At 37.2% G+C, this 21,478-nt stretch overlaps 1 protein-coding gene and 1 pseudogene across 2 annotated transcripts in view; one reads left to right on the plus strand and one right to left on the minus strand.

The window, feature by feature from the left end:
• Positions 1-21,478, plus strand: part of LOC119468756 (protein TASOR-like) — a gene marked incomplete at its 5' end in the record, with an annotated part of 37,470 nt that overhangs the window by 9,002 nt on the left and 6,990 nt on the right. Inside the window, one exon of the mRNA XM_037732994.1 lies at positions 17,901-18,034. Coding sequence (XP_037588922.1) covers positions 17,901-18,034 — 134 coding nt within the window. The remainder of the gene's footprint in view (positions 1-17,900; positions 18,035-21,478) is intronic.
• On the minus strand, positions 11,224-15,396 carry LOC119468755 (annotated as a pseudogene). The gene has a single exon (XR_005197516.1). The product of XR_005197516.1 is annotated as a ribosomal RNA small subunit methyltransferase NEP1-like (transcript).

Below are 21,478 nucleotides of genomic sequence, written 5' to 3' on the forward strand. Positions count from 1 at the left end.
TTCTGGTGGGGAAAACAGACCTCTCCGAACCCTACCAAAAGTAAATTTGTGATAATTCCATGTTCTGGTGCTTTAAGAAAACACCTATTTTGAATGGGGTGATCAGAGGTTATATCTGAGTGGATAAGTGAAATAGATGTCACTAAAAGAAGAAAAAGAAGCTTAACCACGGGAGTAATGGGGAAAAACAAGAATTCTGGTCAGAAATAATAGCATGCACAAAGGCCTTAAAAGAGGAAAAAGCTGTAAAAAGAAAGATCCATTTAGGTAACAGTAGTAAATCAGGAGAAAGTAGAGCAAGATGAGGTATAGGAAATCATCAGGGACCAACTTTTACTTGTCCACGACCAGGAGTGTGTGTTTTGTGTTCTGAGGGCAGTGAGAGGCCACTAGGGGCTTTAATTAGAGAAATGGAAGTGATCTGGAAAACTAATTGATGAATTTGTTAAGTAAATATTTGTTGAAATCTTACTGTGTACTGGCAGTACAACATTGAAAAGGACAAATCCCCTGTATTCATGAAACTACTAATCTCGTGGTTGGACGACAATCAGATGAACAAGAAAAAACACCAAGATATTGATAAATGTGCAGAAGATGACCATAGTTTAAATTGCGATGTATGTTCTTTAAGACATGGTGTATTACACATATACTAATTTTGGAACTTGCTTTTCTTTCCACTGAATAATTTATGGTAGGACATTTTTCATTGTTACTAAATAGTTTTCTTTGGGGACATCTTAATTTGGTTTTGGATTAAGTATGGTAAATAACATGCATAAACGGAGAAATACTGTGCAGCAGCAAAAATTTGCAAGTTACAAGGCATCTGGTGGGAGTTATATAGTAACTTCCTTTTGATAGTCTGACATGTGGCTCTCCAATCACATCCCAGACCCCAGCTGTCTGTTTGTGGTTTTTTACTTTGACCTATTAATATAGTTAAATTTATGGATTTACTATTTGTTGAGCCATTTTTGCATCTTAAAATGAGCCCTAATTGATCTGTTACTATTTTAATGTCCTAATAGATTTACTTTGCCAATGCATATATTTAGGATTTTCATATCAATATTCATAAGAGATCGGTCTATAGTTTTTGTTTTGTTTTGTTAAGACGGAGTTTCCCTCTCGTTGCCCAGGCTGGAGTGCAATGGTGCGATCGAGACTCATTGCAACCTCTGCCTCCCAGGTTCAAGCGATTCTTCTGCCTCAGCCTCTCAAGTAGCTGGGATTGCAGGCATGTGCCACCGTGCCTGACTAATTTTGTATTTTTAGTAGAGACAGCGTTTCTCCATGTTGATCAGGCTGGTCTTGAACTCCCGACTTCAAGTGATCCTCTCACCTCGGCCTCCCAAAGGGCTGGGATTACAGACGTGAGCCACTGCGCCTGTCCTAGTTGTTGGTTTTTAATGTGTTTTCTTTGTCTAGTTTTGGTATTCGCATCTGATTTCTTTGTAAAAATAAAATTGGGAAGTTTTATTTCTTTTTCTGAATTTTGGAACAGATTAAATAGCCAAGTATTATTTATTTTTACTTCACTTAACAAATTCATATTTACTAAACATTCGCCATGGGACAGGAATTGGACTGGATGCTGAGTAATCAGGATAAACAAAACAGATGTGGTTCATGCCATGATATTGCTTGGTTTATTAAATAAAAAGACATTTAATGGAGTAAGTACACATATGTAATTATAAATCATGCAAGAAAAGGACAGGATGCTTTGAGAGAATATCATTGAAGATCTTTAGATTGTACTTTTTATGCATTTTAGTAAATAAGTATTGAGTGCATACATATACACTAACAGCTAATTGTTTAATATATATTGATTTGGTATGTAATTAGGGCTGTGGTGGGTACATTAGTAAAATGAGGTCTTCATGATTACACAAATTAAAATGTATGGCAATACTAGCTACCATTGTATGTGGTAGCTGCATCATTTTTTAATTGTAGGAATTAAGACAGGTTAAGTAGACACTTTTAGTCTAATGTGTTCAATTGTATATACTTTTTGGGAGTCTAAGATTATAGTAAAAGAATAGGAATATAAATCCACAAAGATCTGGAGGAGGCGAGAGGAAGAGACAGCTGAAATCAGTATTTGGGAAACTAGAAAGGAGATGGGCAACTACTAAATGATTTCATGAATTAGAAAATGCTGAAAACTGAAGAGAGATAACCCAACAAGGAGCAAACAGATTCTTTGCACAGAATCTGGAAAAGTGTTAGGAATTGAGGGTATCAAGTACAGTACTTCTGAAGTCAGGAATTACAGGATGGAATAGGAATAGAAGGATAGGTTGATGGTCTTTATCATTTTAATACCCTAGAACCCCTTCTCCACTCCCATACACCCAGACAACTACCCTTTCTACCTTGACGGAAGACTGAAGGTTTTTACCCAGGAGACATTAACTAGGCAGGCTCCAGATGGCTGAGGTGGGAGTGAAGCACCTAAATGAAAATGAAGATTAAGTGAAAGTCAGGTCAACATGCTGAACCTAGAGCAGTTGTCTTTTTTTGCTTGGTTTCCAAACTGTCAGGCTTACGTAGCCACAACAAAATATTAAAGGATTCTTGGCTGGGGAAACTTACCAGCCATGGCAAAGTATTTAACAGATATGAACTATGGGAATTTATCTGGTTAAACATCTGGAGCCATCAGATCACCTGGAGAGTAAAGCTGCTGGTCAGGAAGCATTGTTCATATACCACAGCTTCTAGTCAGCTTTTATTTTATGTTTTGAGACAGGGCCTCACTCTGTCACCCAGATTGAAGTGCAGTAGCGCCATTAACTCACTATAGTGCACGTAACTCACTATAGTCTGGAACTCCTGGGCTCAAGCCATCCACCCACCTCAGCCTCCTGAGTAGCTGGGACTGCAGGCATAGCCTGTATATATAAAATAATATGTATGTAAATATAGCACATCTGGCTAATATTTTTATTTTTCATAGAGTTGGGGGTGTCTCACTATATTGCCAGGCTGGTCTTGAACTCCTGGGCTTAAGCAATCCTCCCGCCTTGGCCTCCCAAAGTACTGGGATTACAGGCATGAACCACTGTGCCTGGCCCTAGTCAGCTTTTAAATGCCTCACAATTGAACATAAACGTACAGCCAAGGGTCACCTACCATAGGATGAAGGTCTAATGAAAAAGAGACCAAATAGGAAATAAGTAGGAAATGAAAGGAGCTGAGTATAAATAGATTTACTTCAGGGAACAGAAGAAACTTCAACAAATAAAACTAGTATTCTTTAAAGAGAAGATAATTACATCTGTGAACGATGAAAGAGGTTCTGCTTTTAAAAGAAAGTATTCAAAAAATTGCTGTGACAGAAGACATTTCTTAAAAATTTAATACAAGATTTAGATAATAAATCTGAAGAATTCTCCCCCCCACCCCGCCCAAAAAAAAAAAAAAAAANAAAAAAAAAAAAAAAAAAAAAAACCAGAAGAGCAACAAGAATTAGAAAATAAGAGTGAAATGATAAGGAAATTAGAGGACCAACCAAGAAGAGTTCTTCATCTAACACAGTGGAAGTAAACTGTGTCCCAGAACCGAAGGATGTGAATTTCTAGGTTTAAAGGGCCTGTCCAGTGCCCTGATCAATAAAACAGAAACAAACAAAAAATAAAACTCCAGCATTCTGAATGTATAGTTCCAAAAAGAACAGACTGATTCTTAATCTTACTTCTGAGAAGAAGAATAGGGGCAGGGAACGAGGGGCTAGCTCTCAAACTACATTTTAACAAATTCAGGGGAAAAGGAAACCTTCTTAACTTCAAATTATATGAAAATGCTATTCGGAATCCCCAATGGGAAGTTCCAACAGTTCTGTGACGAAGACAAAGTTGTGGAGAGGAAGTATATTTCGGGTATCTCCAGCAACTTATTCATATCCAGAATCAGAGAGCCCTGTCCAAAGAGAGAAGTCTATTATACCTGGCTAAGACTGAAGAGCCATATGATACCATTAAGGAAGCAGAAAGAGTAGAACTAGAAAATACTGGGGTGGAGTTTGGAAGAAGCAGAGATCTTAGTGCCAATAAAGTGCTCCTAGAAATGAGTGTATAACCTTGGAAAGCAAGGATTGTGTCTCTAAGAGGCAAGCAGAGCTGGCAATAAAGGCCCTCCTGAACCAGATTACGTTTGGAGATTAGACAAGGAACAAGAACAAGGCACCATATTATAAAACAGCAATCCTGTGATTTAGGAACAGAGTGAACCCTAAAGAAACATGACAACTGCCCTGCCCCTCCCTACATCCTGAATCTTCTGATAACAATCCAGGATAATTCTTCTCATTCAGACACGTGTAACAAAAATAGTAAGTATAACATCTATACAATGACTCTCTGGTAGATTATATTTTTTATGTTGGTTTTTTGTTCTTTTATATTATTTTTATTAAATATATAATTCACTTGCCATAAAACCTACCATTTAAAAATGTACAGTTCATTGGTTTCTAATATATTCCCAAGGTTGTGCATCCATCACCACTATCAATTGTATTATTGACCCTAGTGCTTTACTACTTATTATATTCATGCCAAGATCCTATGCAGTTCTTTCCATTAAAGGGACAGAGATATTTCCTTGACTTTGTGTTTGGCTGTGTGACTTGCTAGAAAGTGACACCATGTCAGCTTCAAGCCTAGGCCCTAAAAGGTGTTGGGTATTTTTATTTGTTCTCTTTGTATCTGTGCCATTTCCATGAGAAAAACATGTCTCTGCCAGCTCATTGGCTGAAGGAAGATGAAAGATATGAGAATGAGGACCACCCCATCAGTTAAGCTGAATTCATTCAGCACTGTAGAGATGTGAGTGATAATAAATGATTGTGGTTGTAAGCCACTGAACTTTAGGATGGTCTGTTAATAAGCAGTAGTTAACTGAACAGTTATATGATAAAAAGTTAAAGGAACAGAGAAAGAAAAAACACAATTTTCTAAACATGATTTTTTTGCTTTTGAGACGGAGTCTCGCTCTGTCACCAGGCTGGAGTGCAGTGACGCAATCTTAGCTCACTGCAACCTCCGCCTCCCAGATTCAAGCGATTCTTCTGCCTAGCCTCCTGAGTAGCTGGGACTACAGACATGCACCACCATGCCCGGCTAATTTTTGTATTTTTAATAGAGATGGGACTTCACCATATTGGCCAGGCTTGAACTCCTGACTTCGTGATCTACCTTCCTTGGCCTCCCAGAGTGCTGGGATTATAAACGTGAGCCACCGTGCCCAGCCAACAGGTGATATTTTTTAAAACAATATTGCCAGAAAATAAATCACAAGTGGTCAAGCAACTGCTTGTGATCTTGCCTATTTTTGTAAATAAAGTTATACTGGGATACAGTCTTTCCTATTTATGCATTTTCTATGGCTGTTTTTATGCTCTACTGGCAGAGATGAGTAGTTGTGACAGAGACCATGTGCTTCATAATCCTAAAGTATTTATTTTCTGACCCTTTATGAAAAAGCTTGTTGACCTTTTGAAGTAGATGAAAAATGTGACCTAAGATTTTAACACACTTAAACATAAATGCCACATTATACCCATTAAGATAGCTATAATCAAAAAGACAGATAATAACAAGTATTGGCAATGCTGTGGAAAAATTGGAACCTTCTGTATACTGCTGTTGAGGATATAAAATGGTGCAGCCACTTTGAAATCAGGCTGGCAGTTTCTCAGACGAGCAGACACAGATTTACTGGATAAGCAAGCAGTTCTACTCTAAGGTATATACCCAACAGAAATGAAAACAAGTTCACATAAAAACTTTTACATGAACGCTCATAGCAGCATTATTCACAATAGCCAAAATGTAGAAACAACCCAAACGTCTATCAGTTGATGGATAAATAAAATGTAGTATATCTATAAAGTGGAATATTATTTGGCAAAAAAGGCATGAAATACTGATATATGCTTTAACATGGTGGATGAACCTCAAAAACAGGCTAAGTGAAAGAAGCCAATCATGGACAACCACATACTGTACGACTCTGTTTATAGAAAATGGTCTGGAATAGGCAAATACGTAGAGACAAAGTAAATTGGTGGTTGCCTAGGTCTAGGAACCAGTGAGGGGTGACGCTAAGGGGTAGAAGGTTTCTTTGAGGTTAGTGAAAATAGACTGTAAAATTGATGATGGTAAAGGTTGTACAACTTTGTGGATATACTAAAAGCAATTGTATACTTTGTGTGGGTGAATTCTATGCTGTATGAATTCTATCTCAATAAAGTTGTATTAGAAAATAAAAATAATGAAGCATAGAAGTTATGGAGAAAGAACTCAAGGAAGAGGCAGCCAGACAACAGTAGGATGTGAAACAGGAACCAGCAGAACAAAAAAAAAATAGAGAAAAATAATCAAGCCATTTCAGGAACACAAATTATGAGTACACAAGGGAGGCTAGACACCATGGCAAAGATCATAAAAGAAATTTTATGGTAAGTATATTTTACCACAATTTTGATAATGCAAAGAAATGAAACAATGTATAGACATGAGAAAAGTGAGTAAAACAGGTATACATTTATTATTGATGCATAATGTACATAATTTTAGGATACATGTGATAATACATTCATATAATTTGTAAAGATTAAGTCAGTGTAGTTGGAATATCCATCACCTTAAATATTTCTCTTTCTTTGTGCTAGAACCACTGAAATTCTTCTCGTCATTTTGAAATATGTCATAGATTGTAAACTACAGTCAACCTACTGATCTAACACTAGGTCTTAACTTCTTCTCTCAAACCATATATTTATACACATTAATCAACTCCTCTTTATTCCTTCCTTCTCCTACGCTTTCCAGCCTCTGTTAACCACCAAATCTACTCTCTGTTTTTATGAAATCCACTTTTTTTTTAGCTTCCACATATGAGAGCATGTGATATTTGTCTTTCTGTGCCTGGCTTATTTTACTTAACATAATGATCTACAGTTCCATCAGTGTTGCTGAAAATGGCAGGATTGGCCTGGCACAGTGGCCCGTGCCTGTAATCCTAGCACTTTGGGAAGTCAAGGCAGGTGGATCATTTGAGATCACCTTACATGGTGAAACCCTGTCTCTACTAAATACACAAAAAAATGAGCCGGGCATGGTGGTGCGTACCTGTAGTCTCAGCTACTTGAGAGGCTAAGGCAGGAAAATTGCTTGAACCCAGGAGGCACAGATTGTAGTGAGCCAAAATTGCACCATTGCACAACAGACTGGGACACAGAGCAAGGCACCATCTCAAAAAAAAAAATAAATAAAGGAAATGAAAATGGCAGAATTTCATTCATTTTTATGGCTGAATAATATTCCATTGTATATACTACATTTTAAAAATTCGCCTCTTGATGGACACTGAGGTTGATTTATATTTTGGCTGTTGTGAATAGTGCTGCAATAAATATGGGAGTGCAGATGTCTTTTTGATACGTTGATTGTTTCTTTTGGATATATACCCAGTAGTGGAATTGCTGGATCAAGTGGTAGCTCTATTTTTATTTTTATGAGAAAGCTCCATACTGTTTTCCATAGTGGCTGTACTAACTTACATTTCTACCACACTGTGTAAATGTTCCCCTTTCTCCACAGCTTTGCCAGCATTCATTGTTGCTTGTCCTTTTAATAAAAGCCATTTTAAGGCTGGCCATGGTGACTCACGCCTGTAATACCAGCACTTTGGGAGGCCAAGGCAGGCAGATCATGAGGTCAGGAGATTGAGACCATCCTGGCTAACAGTGAAACCCTGCCTGTACTAAAAATACAAAAAGCCAGGTATGGTGGCATGCACCTGTAATCTCAGCTACTCAGGAGGCTGAGGCAGGGGAATTGCATGAACCCGGGAGGCGGAGGTTGCAGTGAGCCAAGATTGCGCCACTGCACTGCAGCCTGGGCGCTCCATCTCAAAAAATTAAAACAATTTGAAAAAATAAATAAGCCATTTTAACTGGGGTAAGATGGTGTCTGATTTCTCTGATCATTTATGATGTTGAGGATTTTTTCGTATATCTTTTGGCCATTTTTATGTCTTTTGAAAAATGTTTATTCAGGTCTTTCACCTGTTTTTTAATTGGACTATTTGTGGGTGTGTGTGGGGCTGTGTGTGTGTGTGTGTGTGTGTGTGTGTGTTTGCTTGCTTGCTTGCTTGCTGTTGTTTGAGCTCCTTATATATCCTGGTTGTTAATCTTTTGGTAGGTGAGTAGTTTGCAAATATTTTCTCCCATTCTGTGGATTGTCTCTTTACTTCATTGTTTCCTTTGCTGTGCAGAAGCTTTTTTTTTAGCTTGATGTAATCCCATTTGTCTATTTTTGCTTTGGTTGCCTGTGCTTTTAAGTTCTTAAACAAAAAAAACTTTGCCCAGACCAGTGTCCTGGAGCGTTTTCTTCTAGGAGTTTCATAGTGTTGGGTCTTAGATGCCTAGACGTAAGTCTTTAATCCGTTTTTGTTTTTTGTGTATGGTATGTTTCATTCTTCTGCATATAGTTACCCAGTTTTCCCAGCACCATTTATTAAAGAGACTGTTCTTTTCCTATTGTATGCTTTAGCTCCTTGGTTGAAGATGAATTGACTATACATGAATTTTACACCTGGCTTCTCTTGTTCTGTTCCATTGGTCTGTGTGTCTGTTTTTATGTCAGTGCTGTAGTTCTGTAGTAAATTTTGAAGTCAGGGAGTGTGATGCCTCCAGCTTTGTTCTTTCTGCTCAGATTGCTTTGGCTATTCAGGGTCTTCTGTTGTTCCACATAAATTGTAGGATTTAATATTTCTGTAAAGAATGTCATTGGAATTTTTATAGGGATTGATTGCATTTAATCTATAAATTGGCTTTGGGTAGTATTGTCATTTTAACAATATAAATTATTTCAGTCCATGAGCATAGAGTATCTTTCCATTTTTTAATGTCCACTTCACTTTCTTTCATCATTGTTTTATAGTTTTTCTTGTATTGATCTTTCAGTTCTTTGGCTAAGTTGATTCCTACGTATGCTATATTCTTCGTAGCTGTTGTAAATGTGATTGCATTCTTGATTTCTTTTTTAGATTGTTTGCTTCTGGCTTATATCAGCACTACTGATTTTTGTATGTTGGTTTTGTATCCTGTAACTTTACTGAATTTGTTTATAGATTCTAACAATTTTTTGGTGGAGTCCAGGTTGTTCAAGGCGAATCACTTAAACCTGGGAGGCATAGGTTGTAGTGAGCTGAGGTTGTGCCACTGCACTCCAGCCTGGGCAACAGGGCTAGACTCTGTCTCAAAAAAAAGAAAAAAGAAAGAAAGGATTTAAATCTATCCTCTATTTTGGGCCAGGGAAAACTGGCCCAAAGTTTGAACTGGCAAAAGATGATATAAAGAAAATGAGGTTGGTGCAGAATAACAGAAACATGCAATACCCAGAAAATAGTAGAGGAGCTACCTGTCAGCTACTCAAAGAAAGAACATGTGAGCCAAATACTGTTTTTGTCCTGCCATGGTGTCCTTTGGGTATAAAGACTACTTAGTGGCTGGTAGTTTTAAACATTCAGGGTTTTATATCTTTTTTCCCCCCCTCATTAAGCTTTTTTAATGGGTCTGAAAATTCTGTGACAAATTTTTGGTCAAGTTGTTTCCATTAAAGAGTGCTGATTTTAAAAACTAATAACTTAAAACTGCCACAGCAAAAATGAAAACCAAGGTGGTCCACAAAATATTCTTTCCTTCTAAAGGTTTTACGACGCATTGTTACCATTAACCAGTCTTTTACTACTAAACTTAAATGGCCAATTGAAGCAAACTGTTCTGAAACCGTTCTTCCACCACTGATTAAGACTGGGGTGCCAGGTATTAGGGATAATATTCATTTAGCCTTTCAGGCTTTGTGGGCAGACTTGGTGACCTTGCCAGCTCCAGCAGTCTTCTTGTCCACTGCTTTGATGACACCCACAGCAACTGTCTGTCTCATATCACGAACAGCAAGGCGACCCAGAGGTGGATAGTCTGAGAAGGTCTCAACGCACGTGGTGTTCTTGACAGGAACCCTATCAACGATGGCAGCACCACCAGATTTCAAGAATTGAGGGCCATCTTCCAGCTTTTTATCAGAACGGCAATCAATCTTTTCTTTAAGCTCAGCAAACTTGCATGCAATGTGAGCCGTGTGACAATCCAGTACGGGGGCCTGGATGGTTCAGGATAATCACCTGAGCAGTGAAGCTAGCTGCTACCATTGATGGGTTGTTTTATATGAGCCTTTCTTGAGTAAACAACTAGAAGACAGATACCAGCTGATCAGTAAATGAAAAAGGAAACTTCAGCAAAAGAATTAACTGCTAAATTCTCAATAATTAACTAGAAGATACTGTTAGGGATCATTGTCTTTCTAATTTTAAAGGGAGTACTTTAATGTCCCACCATTATATATGTAGGCTGCTTTCTAGATATCTGTTTATCAATCTATTTACTATGAATTATCTTTTTAATCTCAAGTGGCTGTTGAGTTTTATGAACTATTTTTTCTATAGTAAGGCATAGGTTTTTCTTTAATCTCTCAGCAGGATTACCTTTTTTTTTTTGGAGACAGAATTTCGCTCTTATTCCCCAGGCTGGAGTGCAATGGCTTGATCGTGGCTCACTGCAGCCTCTACCTCCCAGGTTTAAGCAAGTCTCCTGCCTCAGTCTCCCAAGTAGCTGGGCTTACAGGCATGCACCACCACACCCAGCTAATTTTTGTATTTTTAGTAGAGACAGGGTTTCTCCATGTTGGTCAGGCTGGTCTCGAACTCCTGACCTCAGGTGATCCGCCCGCTTTGGCCTCCCAAAGTGCTGGAATTACAGGCGTGAGCCACTGTGCGCAACTTCAGTATGATTAATTTTATGAATAAATTGTCTAATGTCATACCTTCCTTCCTTGAATTGAGCTTTACCTCAATCATGTTTTATGTTTTATATATATTGCTAGTTTAGGTTTTTCTGATGTTATTATTTAAGATTTTTTACATGTTTTGTCATTGATGATATTACCTTAAATTTTTTTTTTTTTTTGAGACAGTGTCTCCTGTGTCACCAGGCTGGAGTGCAGTGGCGTGATCTCGGCTCACTGCAACCTCTGCTTCCAGGGTTCAAGCAATTCTCCTGCTTCAGCCTCCTGAATAGCTGGGACTACAGGCACATGCCACCCCACCCAGCTAATTTTTGTATTTTTAGTAGAGATGGGCTTTCACCATGTTGGCCAGGATGGCCTTGATCTCTTGACCTCGTGAACCACTGTGCCAGGCCTTAAAATTTTCTTTTATAGTTGTTCCTTTTTGGGTTTTCATTGAAGATTGTGCTATGTAATTTAAGCAAGTTTTCATTCTGGGCCAGGCATGGTGGCTCAAGCCTGTAATCCCAGCACTTTGGGAGGCTGAGGCAGGTGGGTCACCTGTAGTCGGAAGTTTCAGACCTGCCTGGCCAACGTGGTGAAATCCTATCTCTACTAAAAATACAAAACCTAGATGGGCGTAGTGAGATTACAAAACCAGTAATCTCAGCTACTTGGGAGGGTGAGGTAGGAGAGTCACTTGAACCTGGGAGGTGGAAGTTGCATCACTGCACTCCAGCCTGGTGACAGAATGAGACTCCATCTCAAAAAAAAAAGAAAATTTTTTATTCTTGAGAAAAATGTTTATGTGGGAAAATTTCTGGGCTTGAAACTTATATACATGTAACAATTAACTCTATCAATTAATAGTTGTAGGTATATTCTGTTTTCTTAAGTAGGTTTTGATAATTATTTCTAGAAAATTCCCTTTTATGATTTCAGTTTTTTTCTATATTGTTTCGATTACTCTTATGATTTATAGTACCTGTAAATCACACCCCTTTTTATTTGTATTGTTTGTTTTCGGTGTCGTGTTTTGTCCTAGATTAATTTGACAAAATATATGTTAATATTTTTGTCAAAAAGCTAATCTTTCTTCGGCCATTTTTTCTTCTATTCAGTATCTGATCTTCTCTTTTTATTATTTGCTTTGGGTTTACTGTATTGTTCCATTTTCTAAGTTCTTGAATTGACTCTTTAGCTTGTTGATTTTTTAAAATGTTTTTCTTCCGTAATGTATACATTTGAAACTAACAGTTTTCTTGTAGATAATTCAGATAATATCTTAAGCTTAGATAAATCATGTTACTCTTTAACTTGTGAATCATTTATGAGTAAGATTTTTAAAATTTCCAAACATGGAGCTTTTGAGATTAACTTTTATGGTTACATTGTCATTTTACTTGATTTTGGTCAGAGATCAATTGTTTGTTAGTACTCTTGGCAGTTCCCTTACGGCCAAATTCATAACCAGTAGGTTTTGTTTGGGGGCTATCAGCTCAACTTTATTGAGGTCTGATTTTCATACAACAAAATGAACACAATTTAAGTATATAGTATTTTATATACTATATACTTAATTTTGGTAAATGTATATACCATATGACGACTACACCAATAAAAATATAGTGTGTGTCCATCACCCCAGAAAGTTCCCTTGTGCTTACCCTACTTGGCAGTCAATTTTCCTATTCTTGCCCCGTGCTGTAGGCAATCAACAAAAGGCTTTTTATCACTATAAATTAATTTTTCTGCTTCTTGAACTACATATGTGTAGAATTCTACAGTATGTACTCTTTTTTTGCAAGAGCCGTATTCATAGGATAAACAAATAGCAAACGTACAGCCTTGGCTCCCCAAACTTTGCAGTCTCAGTGCAGAAAGATCATCTTCCAGCTGTCAGCTCAGACCCGGGTCATCAACAGTTTCTGGTTTCAGAACAGGTTCTACTACTGTCAAATGACCCCCCATACTTCCTCAAAGGCTGTGGTAAGTTTTACACAGATGAGGGCAGCAGAAAGAGCATAGTTGCTGATGGACACCATCTTTGTATACTCCACACTGACCTTACCATAGGCAAAGGCCCCCACCGCAGAAACAGTAGGATCACTGCTGGGCATTAGCTCACGCCGGGCACTAGCTCACAGATCACTGATAACCGGGATGGAAAAAGAAGTGCCAACTTTCATACATCCAACTGGAAAGTGATCTGATACTGGATTCTTAGTTACCCATGAGGCCACAAAAGTGGCCAAAGGTTCTGGGAATTCGGGTCTGGTGGTTCACTTCAATCAGAACATTCTTCTGTGTGTGGATATAAACTTGCAGCAAGCCAGCTCGGTTCAGGGGACTATCCATCAGCATCAGCAAACTCTGGTGGGCTATGTCTGGCCGCACTTCCCCAGGGTCCCGTCCATTCTTCAACAATGTAGACTTTGTGCTTGTCACAGTTGAGTAGCTCATATGTCTTCCCTACCTTGACTGTCTCCAGTCTGGCCCTTTCCAGCACCACAATAAGCCTACGGCCTCCAATCTTGTTTCCTGCCCCGACTCAGGGCCTCTTGGGGGCCACAGCATCCCAGTCCTGTGCCTGCTTCCCACTGCTTTGCTCATGAGCTACAGTATATACTCTTTTGTGTCTGATGACTTTTGCCCAGTTTAATGTTTTAAGATGCATGCATGTATATTTTGCTTTATCATTTTTTTTTTAATCAACTCACTGCCTTTGCTTTATTGCTGAGCACTTCAGATAGACACAGTGTCCACGTTACCACTAGGCCCTCTGGATTGTGGTTTACTTAGGTTCAAAATTTGCAGCAGGCTCACGACGAAACCTGCAAAGAGCTGTGGGTCTGAGATTCAGAAAGTAACGTTTAAATGCTCAGGGACAAAGGGGAGCATAGGCCAGGGCTGGATGCCCAGGGACCTGGCCGTCCTGCAGCGTTCGAGCCGCTGTCAAAGATATGCCCCTAGCCCAGTTCTTCCCTGGATAGTAGCACATGGTGTAATCATACACACAATCACACCACCTTGCACTCGACCCCAAAAGATTGTTTTTCATTGTTTTATTGCTGAGCATTATTATGTATGAATATACAAGTTTGTTCATTCACCTATTGATGAATATTGGAGCTGTTTCCAATTTTAGGCTACTGTGAAAAGCCGCTCTGATCATTCATGTGCAAGTGTTTTTTGTGGATGTGTTTCATTCTCTTAGGTAAATATCTAGGTATAGAATTGTTGGTTCATATGGTAAGTATGTGTTCATAAGAAACTGACATTATTTTTTTAGTTGACTATATAATTTTTCATTTAGCTTTATATTTCTACTAGGAGTGTTCCAGTTGCTCCTTATCCTTGCCAATGTTTAGTATTTTCAGTCTTTTTAGCCATTCTACTGGAGCAGTAGTATTTTATTGTGGTTTTAATTAACACTTCCCTGATAACTAATAATGTTGACCCATTTCCCATGTTTCCTTTTATTATATGCTTTCTTTTGTAAAATGTGAGTTTTTTATATATGCTGGGTACAAGTCCTTTGCAAATATTTCCCGTTTCTTAATAGTGATACCTTTGGAAGATCAGATGGTTTTAATTTTCAGGAAGTCTGATGTATACATTTTTCTAAGTCATTAATTTGGTGCCCTATGAAAACATTATGTACCCCATAGTCAAGAAAATTTTTTCCTATGATTTTTTTAATTTTATAATTTTAGCCAGTTTTAGTTTTTACGTTTGGGCCTATGATTCATTTTTGAGTTAAATTTTATGGTTCAAGGTATAGAGGTTGGAGGGTCATGTTCCCCCCCCACCCATTTTAGTTGTTCCGTAGCACCATTTATTGTAAAGACATTCTTTCTCCATGCAGTTATATTAGCAGTGTTGCTGAAAATCTGTTGGCTGGACTCTGTTCTGTTCCATTGATCTATATGCATTTTTAAAATATCAGTACCACATTGTCTTGAGTACTTCAGCTTTGTAGTAATTCTTAAAGTCAGGTAGTGAGTCCTTCAACTTTGTTCTACTTTTTCAAAATTGTTTTGGCTAGTCTTAGTGTTTTTTATGTAAATTTTAGAATCAGATCATCAGTTCCTGCATACAGAGATTGTGCTGAATCTATAGATCTATTTTGTATCTTAATATCCCCTAGCGAAGTTAGAAAACCAGGCAGTAATATCAAAGGGCACAAGCCCAGATTCAAGCTGGAAGACAGAGTTCTCCAGAAAGGATGCTTCCAAAAAAAAGAAACTGCTCAAACAAAATCGTTGGTCTGTCTTTATCCAGAGAATATTGTTAGATGTCTAGAATTTCAAGCTGAAATGATGATTGGTAACTGAAATTTAAGCAGAGCTATTTTAAATTCAGAAAACAAAACATGGTGTAAGAAAGGAACTTTACTACCCAATGTGGCTCAGCAATGATTAATACATACAGTTAAGTAGTGAAACCTAGGCCTAGCACAGTGGCTCATGCCTGTAATTCCAGCACTTTGGGAGGCGGAGGCAAAGGCAGGCACATCACTTGAGGCCAGGAGTTTGAGATCAACCTGGCCAACATGGTGAAACCCCATCTCTACTAAAAATACAAAACTTAGCCATGTAATCCCAACTACTGAGGAGACTGAGGCAGAAGAATCCCTTGAACCGGGGAGGTGGAGGTTGCAGTGAACCAAGATCGAGTCACTGCACTTCAGCCTGGGACACAGAGTGAGATTCCGTCTCGGGGAGAAAAAAAAAGTAAGCACCCAACTAATGTTAGCCATTGTTATCATTAATAACAATAGCTTCCTTATTAATAAGTACTTCCTAGGATAATGTTTCCATGGCAACAAAGAAAAAAGGAATTTGCTAACTTATCTGATGCCAGTGCACCATGCCTCATGTGCAGCAAGCCGTCAGTAAAGCTCCTTGTAGAGTCACACTGAAAGGAGCTTTAGAGAGGTAATTATAACTAAATGAGGCCTTCGAGAGTATAAATTTAACAAAATCCATCAGTTAGTATGTTTTCAGCTTCCAATAAAAGTTTAAACAATAAAGTCCAAAGATAGGGCAGCCCCCAGGTTAGTTTATTTCAACAGGTCAAGGATCTAGGTTCTTTCTGTTCTGTTCTGTCCCATGTTGGCTGACCAATCCCATGTTGGTTGCAAGGAGATCCAGGCAACACACCTTCAGACAAGATCGTAGGCTAGAAGATGGAGTCCTTTTCTAAGAAAGCTTTCCCAGAACACTCTCTCTGTAGACTTCCATTTATTTATATCTCATTGGTTGTAACTGAGTCACATGTTTATTCCTAAAACAATCACTATTCAAAGGGAGTAGTATAATTGCCGTAATGATCTTAGAGTAATTAAGATTCTCTCCCACACACACACTCACTCTCCCTCACTCATTTTCTCTTTCTCACACATACCCAAACTTCTGAACCATCGGATCTCCTGATACCTGAACAAAATTGTGGTTTTGCAGAACAGAAGTAAAAGGGATGTGATTGTTGGGCAGTCAGTCCATTCTGTCTTCAACCACTGTCTCAAAACATGTTAGTGGTAGAACCTGCACCAGAATCCTGGTCTCCCGATTTCTAATTTTTTCCTACATAGACAACCTCCTTCATGAATTATTATCAACATAGCTACTTTTCCTAAATAGACTTGACTGTATCCACACAATTCTACTTCCAGTTCTTTTTGGAGGAAAAAATGTGCTGTAAAACTATACATGCTATTTTTTGTGAAGCATATTGAAATCCTCAAATAATAATGCCACAGACTCATGATAAAAACTAAAAACTTTACCATGTTTTTGATCTTTTTATTTGTTCTTATTCTTCTCCCCTCTTCTTTCCGTAATCAGTCATATTAAACTATTTGCAGTTCCTTTAACCTAGTATGTTTATTACCTCCGTTCATTTGCTCACGCTATTTCTACTATCTAGAAAACGTACACACACTAGTTTCCTTTTTTGGCTTCCTCATTTGAGTATCTTCTCAGAGATTTCAAGTATCTATGCTTCCATGAAATCTTTCTTGTTATATCTCCATCTCCATAAAATTGGTTATATCACTATATATCGACTATATCATGTTCCAGATACTCCTACACATTTATAGTTCTGATTTCTTTACAGATTTTTCTTTGTCTAGTCTGAGCTTGCTCTGTCCCTCCTTTCTTTCACTTTCCCTCCCTCCCTCCCTCCCTTCCTCTCTTCATTTCTCCCTTTCCTTCTTTTCCTCTCTTTTCTCTTTCTGACATGGTCTGGCTCTGTCATCCAGGCTGAAGTGCAGGGGTGCAGTCTCAGCTCACTGCAACCTCTTCCCCCCGAGACTCAAGCCATCTTCCCACCTCAGCCTTCCGAGTAGCTGGGGCTGCAGGTGCACTCCACCATGCCCGGCTAATTTTTGTATTTTTTATAGAGATTGGTTCTCACTTTGTTGCCCAAGCTGGTCTCAAACTCCTGAGCTCAAACAGTCTGCCTGCCTTGGCTTCCCAGATTGCTGGGATTACAGGCATGAGTCACCACGCCCACCTAATCTGAACTCTTAATGTAAAGACTGTTTCTCTGTAATAGTGTTTCTCATTTGTCTTGATAAATCCAAGATATAGCATGGTATTAGATGCATAATAGTCACTACGGATACTTTTGTTTAGTGAATTTATATACTATTAATTTGAGGGAGGAGATTTTTTAAAATTGTGTTCTGCTTGATTTTGTTATTTTCAACCAGTGCAATAAAGATGTGGTTCTGTGAAAGATACTTTTTTCAGTAAGGTAAAAGTGATTAAGAATAATGTATTTCTGTATACAAGATTTTCTTTAGAAGTTAAAGACTTTTGGAGGAAAAACATTTCAGATTATGTGTTACTGCTTATAGAGCAAATTTAGTCCTTAGCTGAGAATACTTGTCAAAGGAGGCAAATAAACATTACATAATTATTCCTAATGCAGATTAGATACTTGGTAAACATTTGTTTCTGTAGTAAATATGCTATAAATAGAATTATTCCACTTTATGATTTTTTTCTTTCTTCATTTTAGCATTTATGACATTAACAGAGAACAGGACTATGTCAAGAATTCTGAGGGTATACTTGGTGAAAATGAATTAAGACCACCCTCCCAGCTACCTTCTCTCTTAGAGAAGATTGAGACAGGGTGTCTGTCAGAAAAGAGTGGGTATTAAACTAAGTGCTATAAGTCATAACTAATGAATCAAGAATAGAATGATTAAAATGTTTTTAGTTTTAATTTAGATTATATAAAACAAAATTATGATTTCCGGTACCTGTAATTTTTTAAAATAATCATTAGGCCAAAAGTAATAGGTAATTAACTTTTCAAATTGCAACATAAAATATGTTCCTCTATTTGTATCTTTTAAATGGGTGCATTTTTATTTGCTTTTTGAGTTGAAATATTTTAAATGGTAAAAGTAATACATGCCTGTAAGATAAACCTATATGTATAAGGTAAAAAATGTAAGTTCCCGTTTTATCCACTTTCGAATTTCAGTAGCCATTGGTTTAGCCATTATTAACAGTTTGGCTTTTCACCTTTCTAGATCGTTTTCTGTACACTTCCAAACAAATTATGTATTTTTCAACCAAGTGACATCATGTAATGTAGCATGTAATAGATATCTTTATATGCCAGTATGTACAGATTTACCTTGTTGTTATTTAATAATTGCAAGTTATTCCCTATTGATGGCAATTAATGTTATTGCCAGTATTTTCACTATTAAAGATACTGATGCACATGGAACACCTCTCTCTCTCTCTCTCTCTCTCTCTCTCTCTGTGTGTGTGTGTGTGTGTGTGTGTGTTAGTATTTCTCAGGAATAGATTTCTAGAAATGAAATGGTTAATGAGTATACACATTTAAGATTTTATTTAGGTCCTACCAAATTGTTCTCTAAGAAATTACATTTATCTAAACCCAGATATCCTTTATTATCTTCAAAGTAAAAGTAATACATTTTAGGATTAAGTAACAGACTGTTCCTTCAACAACTATCAAATGGCTTACTTAGACTAAATGAAGGATATAGACATCTTGAGTATTAATGAAGGGTTGCGATCCTTCTATAGGAAGATGTAATCATGAAAATATTTGGAAGATGTACAAGTGGCTAGTTTTGTTAGAATTTCTGTGACACCTAAGATGTTGACATTAATTTATCTCATCATCTACTTTCAGACCAGATGTTTCTAAAATGGAAAGCAGGTATCTGTGATCTGGCATTAGAAGTTGCTTTGTAATTTTCTCATCTCTATTAAGAGTTAAAAAGAGAGACAAGTGTGTAAAACTAGTCTTGCTCAGTACCTCTAAGGGATTTTGAGAAGGGAAGAAAGTTATTGCAGTTACTTTGACTAGAAGCTAACTTGTATTAAGCTGGACTTAACATTTAAGACTAAACTCACAAGTAGAGGAATATGCCAAAAGCCAAATACTACAGGAAAACTCAATTTTCAGGGCCATTGTGATTGAATTTTACCTTTCTCCACATGCTCTTTGTTGGTCATTTAAGCCCTAAGGAATATACACAATACTTCATAGGCAAGCACTTTTCAAGTTACCTTCTTAGATTTTTAGGTTTCTTCATAGTACAGCCCCCTCTTCATTTTAATAGTCTGATCATCTCTTTTGTTTTGAGACAGTTTCACTCTTTTTGCCCAGGCTGGAGTGCAGTGCCAAGATCTCCGCTCACCGCAACCTCTGCCTCCTGGGTTTAAGTGATTTGCGATTTCCCTGCATCAACCTCCCGAGCAGCTGAGATAACAGGCACCTGCCACCAACACCCAGCTAATTTTTATATTTTTAGTAGAGACAGGGTTTCACCATGTTGGCCAGAATGGTCTTGAACTCCTGACCTTGTGATCTGCCTGCCTCGGCCTCCCAATATGCTGGAATTATAGACATGAGCCACTGAGCCTGGCCAATAGTCTGATAATCCTTAATGTTTAAATAAAGCTTGAGCATTTCTCAGCAAAAATGAGACCATTCATTCATGAAGTATTTGTATTGATTGGTGCACTAATTGGACTCTCAAATGAAAGTGTATTTTGTAAAGAAGGGAGAGTGTCAAATTTCTAGATGAAATTCTCATCTATCTCCTCGTTTACTGACCAGGAAACTTGTGCTTTCTTGAGAGTGTAATTGATATCATTATTTGAAGCCATGAAAGATTTAAGATTAGCTATGATTTTCCAAGAACTTTGCTTTTGGCATATCTGTGCTATCCAGAAAATCACTGCTTTTATGTATATACTGCTATCTGGAGAATACTGGCCTAAAGGGGAACCATTTTTAACCATAAATAAATAGTTCTGGAAATAAAAATATATAACCAAAAAAATAATTTACTACTTGTTCCTTCTCTGTTTTAAATCATTGGCTTTAGTTATAGTTTTATAGGGAGTAGTATTCCCCACACTGGTGTTAATGAAGTGTTCTCTGACCATGTATTTAGGACCTGTGTTAGTGTTTTTAATTGCATCATCGCTCCAGTTTCCCATTCATTATTGTGCATTATGATGCTCAAAAATGAGCATGTATATAACTTAAAGTCTGTACCTACCTGTTGATTTAGAATTTAGAGAAGTTGATAATCATAGTCTTCATTTCCAAAGTTAGTTTTAGGAACATTTCTTTGAGTGTAAACAATATGTTTCTCAAATACTGGGCCTTGGTCTATACATAAATCAATTTTGAAAATTTCTTTTTTTTAGACATCAAAGTTTCCAAAATTACTATTTCTAAAGGATTCTTGATTTGTGTTTAGGTTATCAGTATAGACAATTTGTAAAATGAATTTGAAAATGCAAAGGTAATAAAGCTTTAATTTCTACAATTATCACTGATATTTTGCTATTTGAATCTATTAAGAATATCCCTATTTTTTACAGCACTAGTATACTGATATTGAAGGAGAAAGTGAAACTGAGCAAAAGTAAAAGTAAAACTTAGAACGAATACATAAATCACGTATATCAACTTCAGAATATTCTTAAACATTTCATTCTTCTATTTACAATCTTTGATTTTGATACTTGGAAGTTTATTAAAATTTTAAATACCTTGATAATTAAAATATTAGGGTAGTTGAGTCCAAATTTAGCTTACTATAATTTTTCCTTTCATTTCTGAGATAGTCTAGTTTTTGTATATCTGTTACTTGTAAGTTAATTTTAATTGAGATTCTTTTTTCTCTTTAATTTTTGAACTTTAATACATTTATTTGGCAGTTTTGCTAAAAGTAGGAAGCCATATTACTATACTTCATAACATTTATACCATATGACCAGTGCTGTGTAAGTCATTCTCTTCTCATTATTTATAAATACTAGGTTTGTAAAACCCCCCAACCTCAATAAAGAGAATAGAAAGAATACAAATAGGAGAGTAAACAGTTAAATGGATAGATGCTATGAGTGTTTGTAGGTCATTAGGCTCAGTTCTTGCTGACGTAGAGATTTGTAAAATCAAAAGGCACAAAAAGTCAGTCAGCATAATTACTGGATCCAGTCAGTGATTCTCAATTAGGAAACATGCCTCTCATGGGAAGGGCATATCACAGTCTCTGACAGCTATCTCACGTGGGTATGGTTTGGAAA

The sequence above is a fragment of the Cebus imitator genome, unplaced genomic scaffold (genome assembly GCF_001604975.1).
Source record: "Cebus imitator isolate Cc_AM_T3 unplaced genomic scaffold, Cebus_imitator-1.0 Scaffold487, whole genome shotgun sequence".
NCBI lineage: Eukaryota > Metazoa > Chordata > Mammalia > Primates > Cebidae > Cebus > Cebus imitator.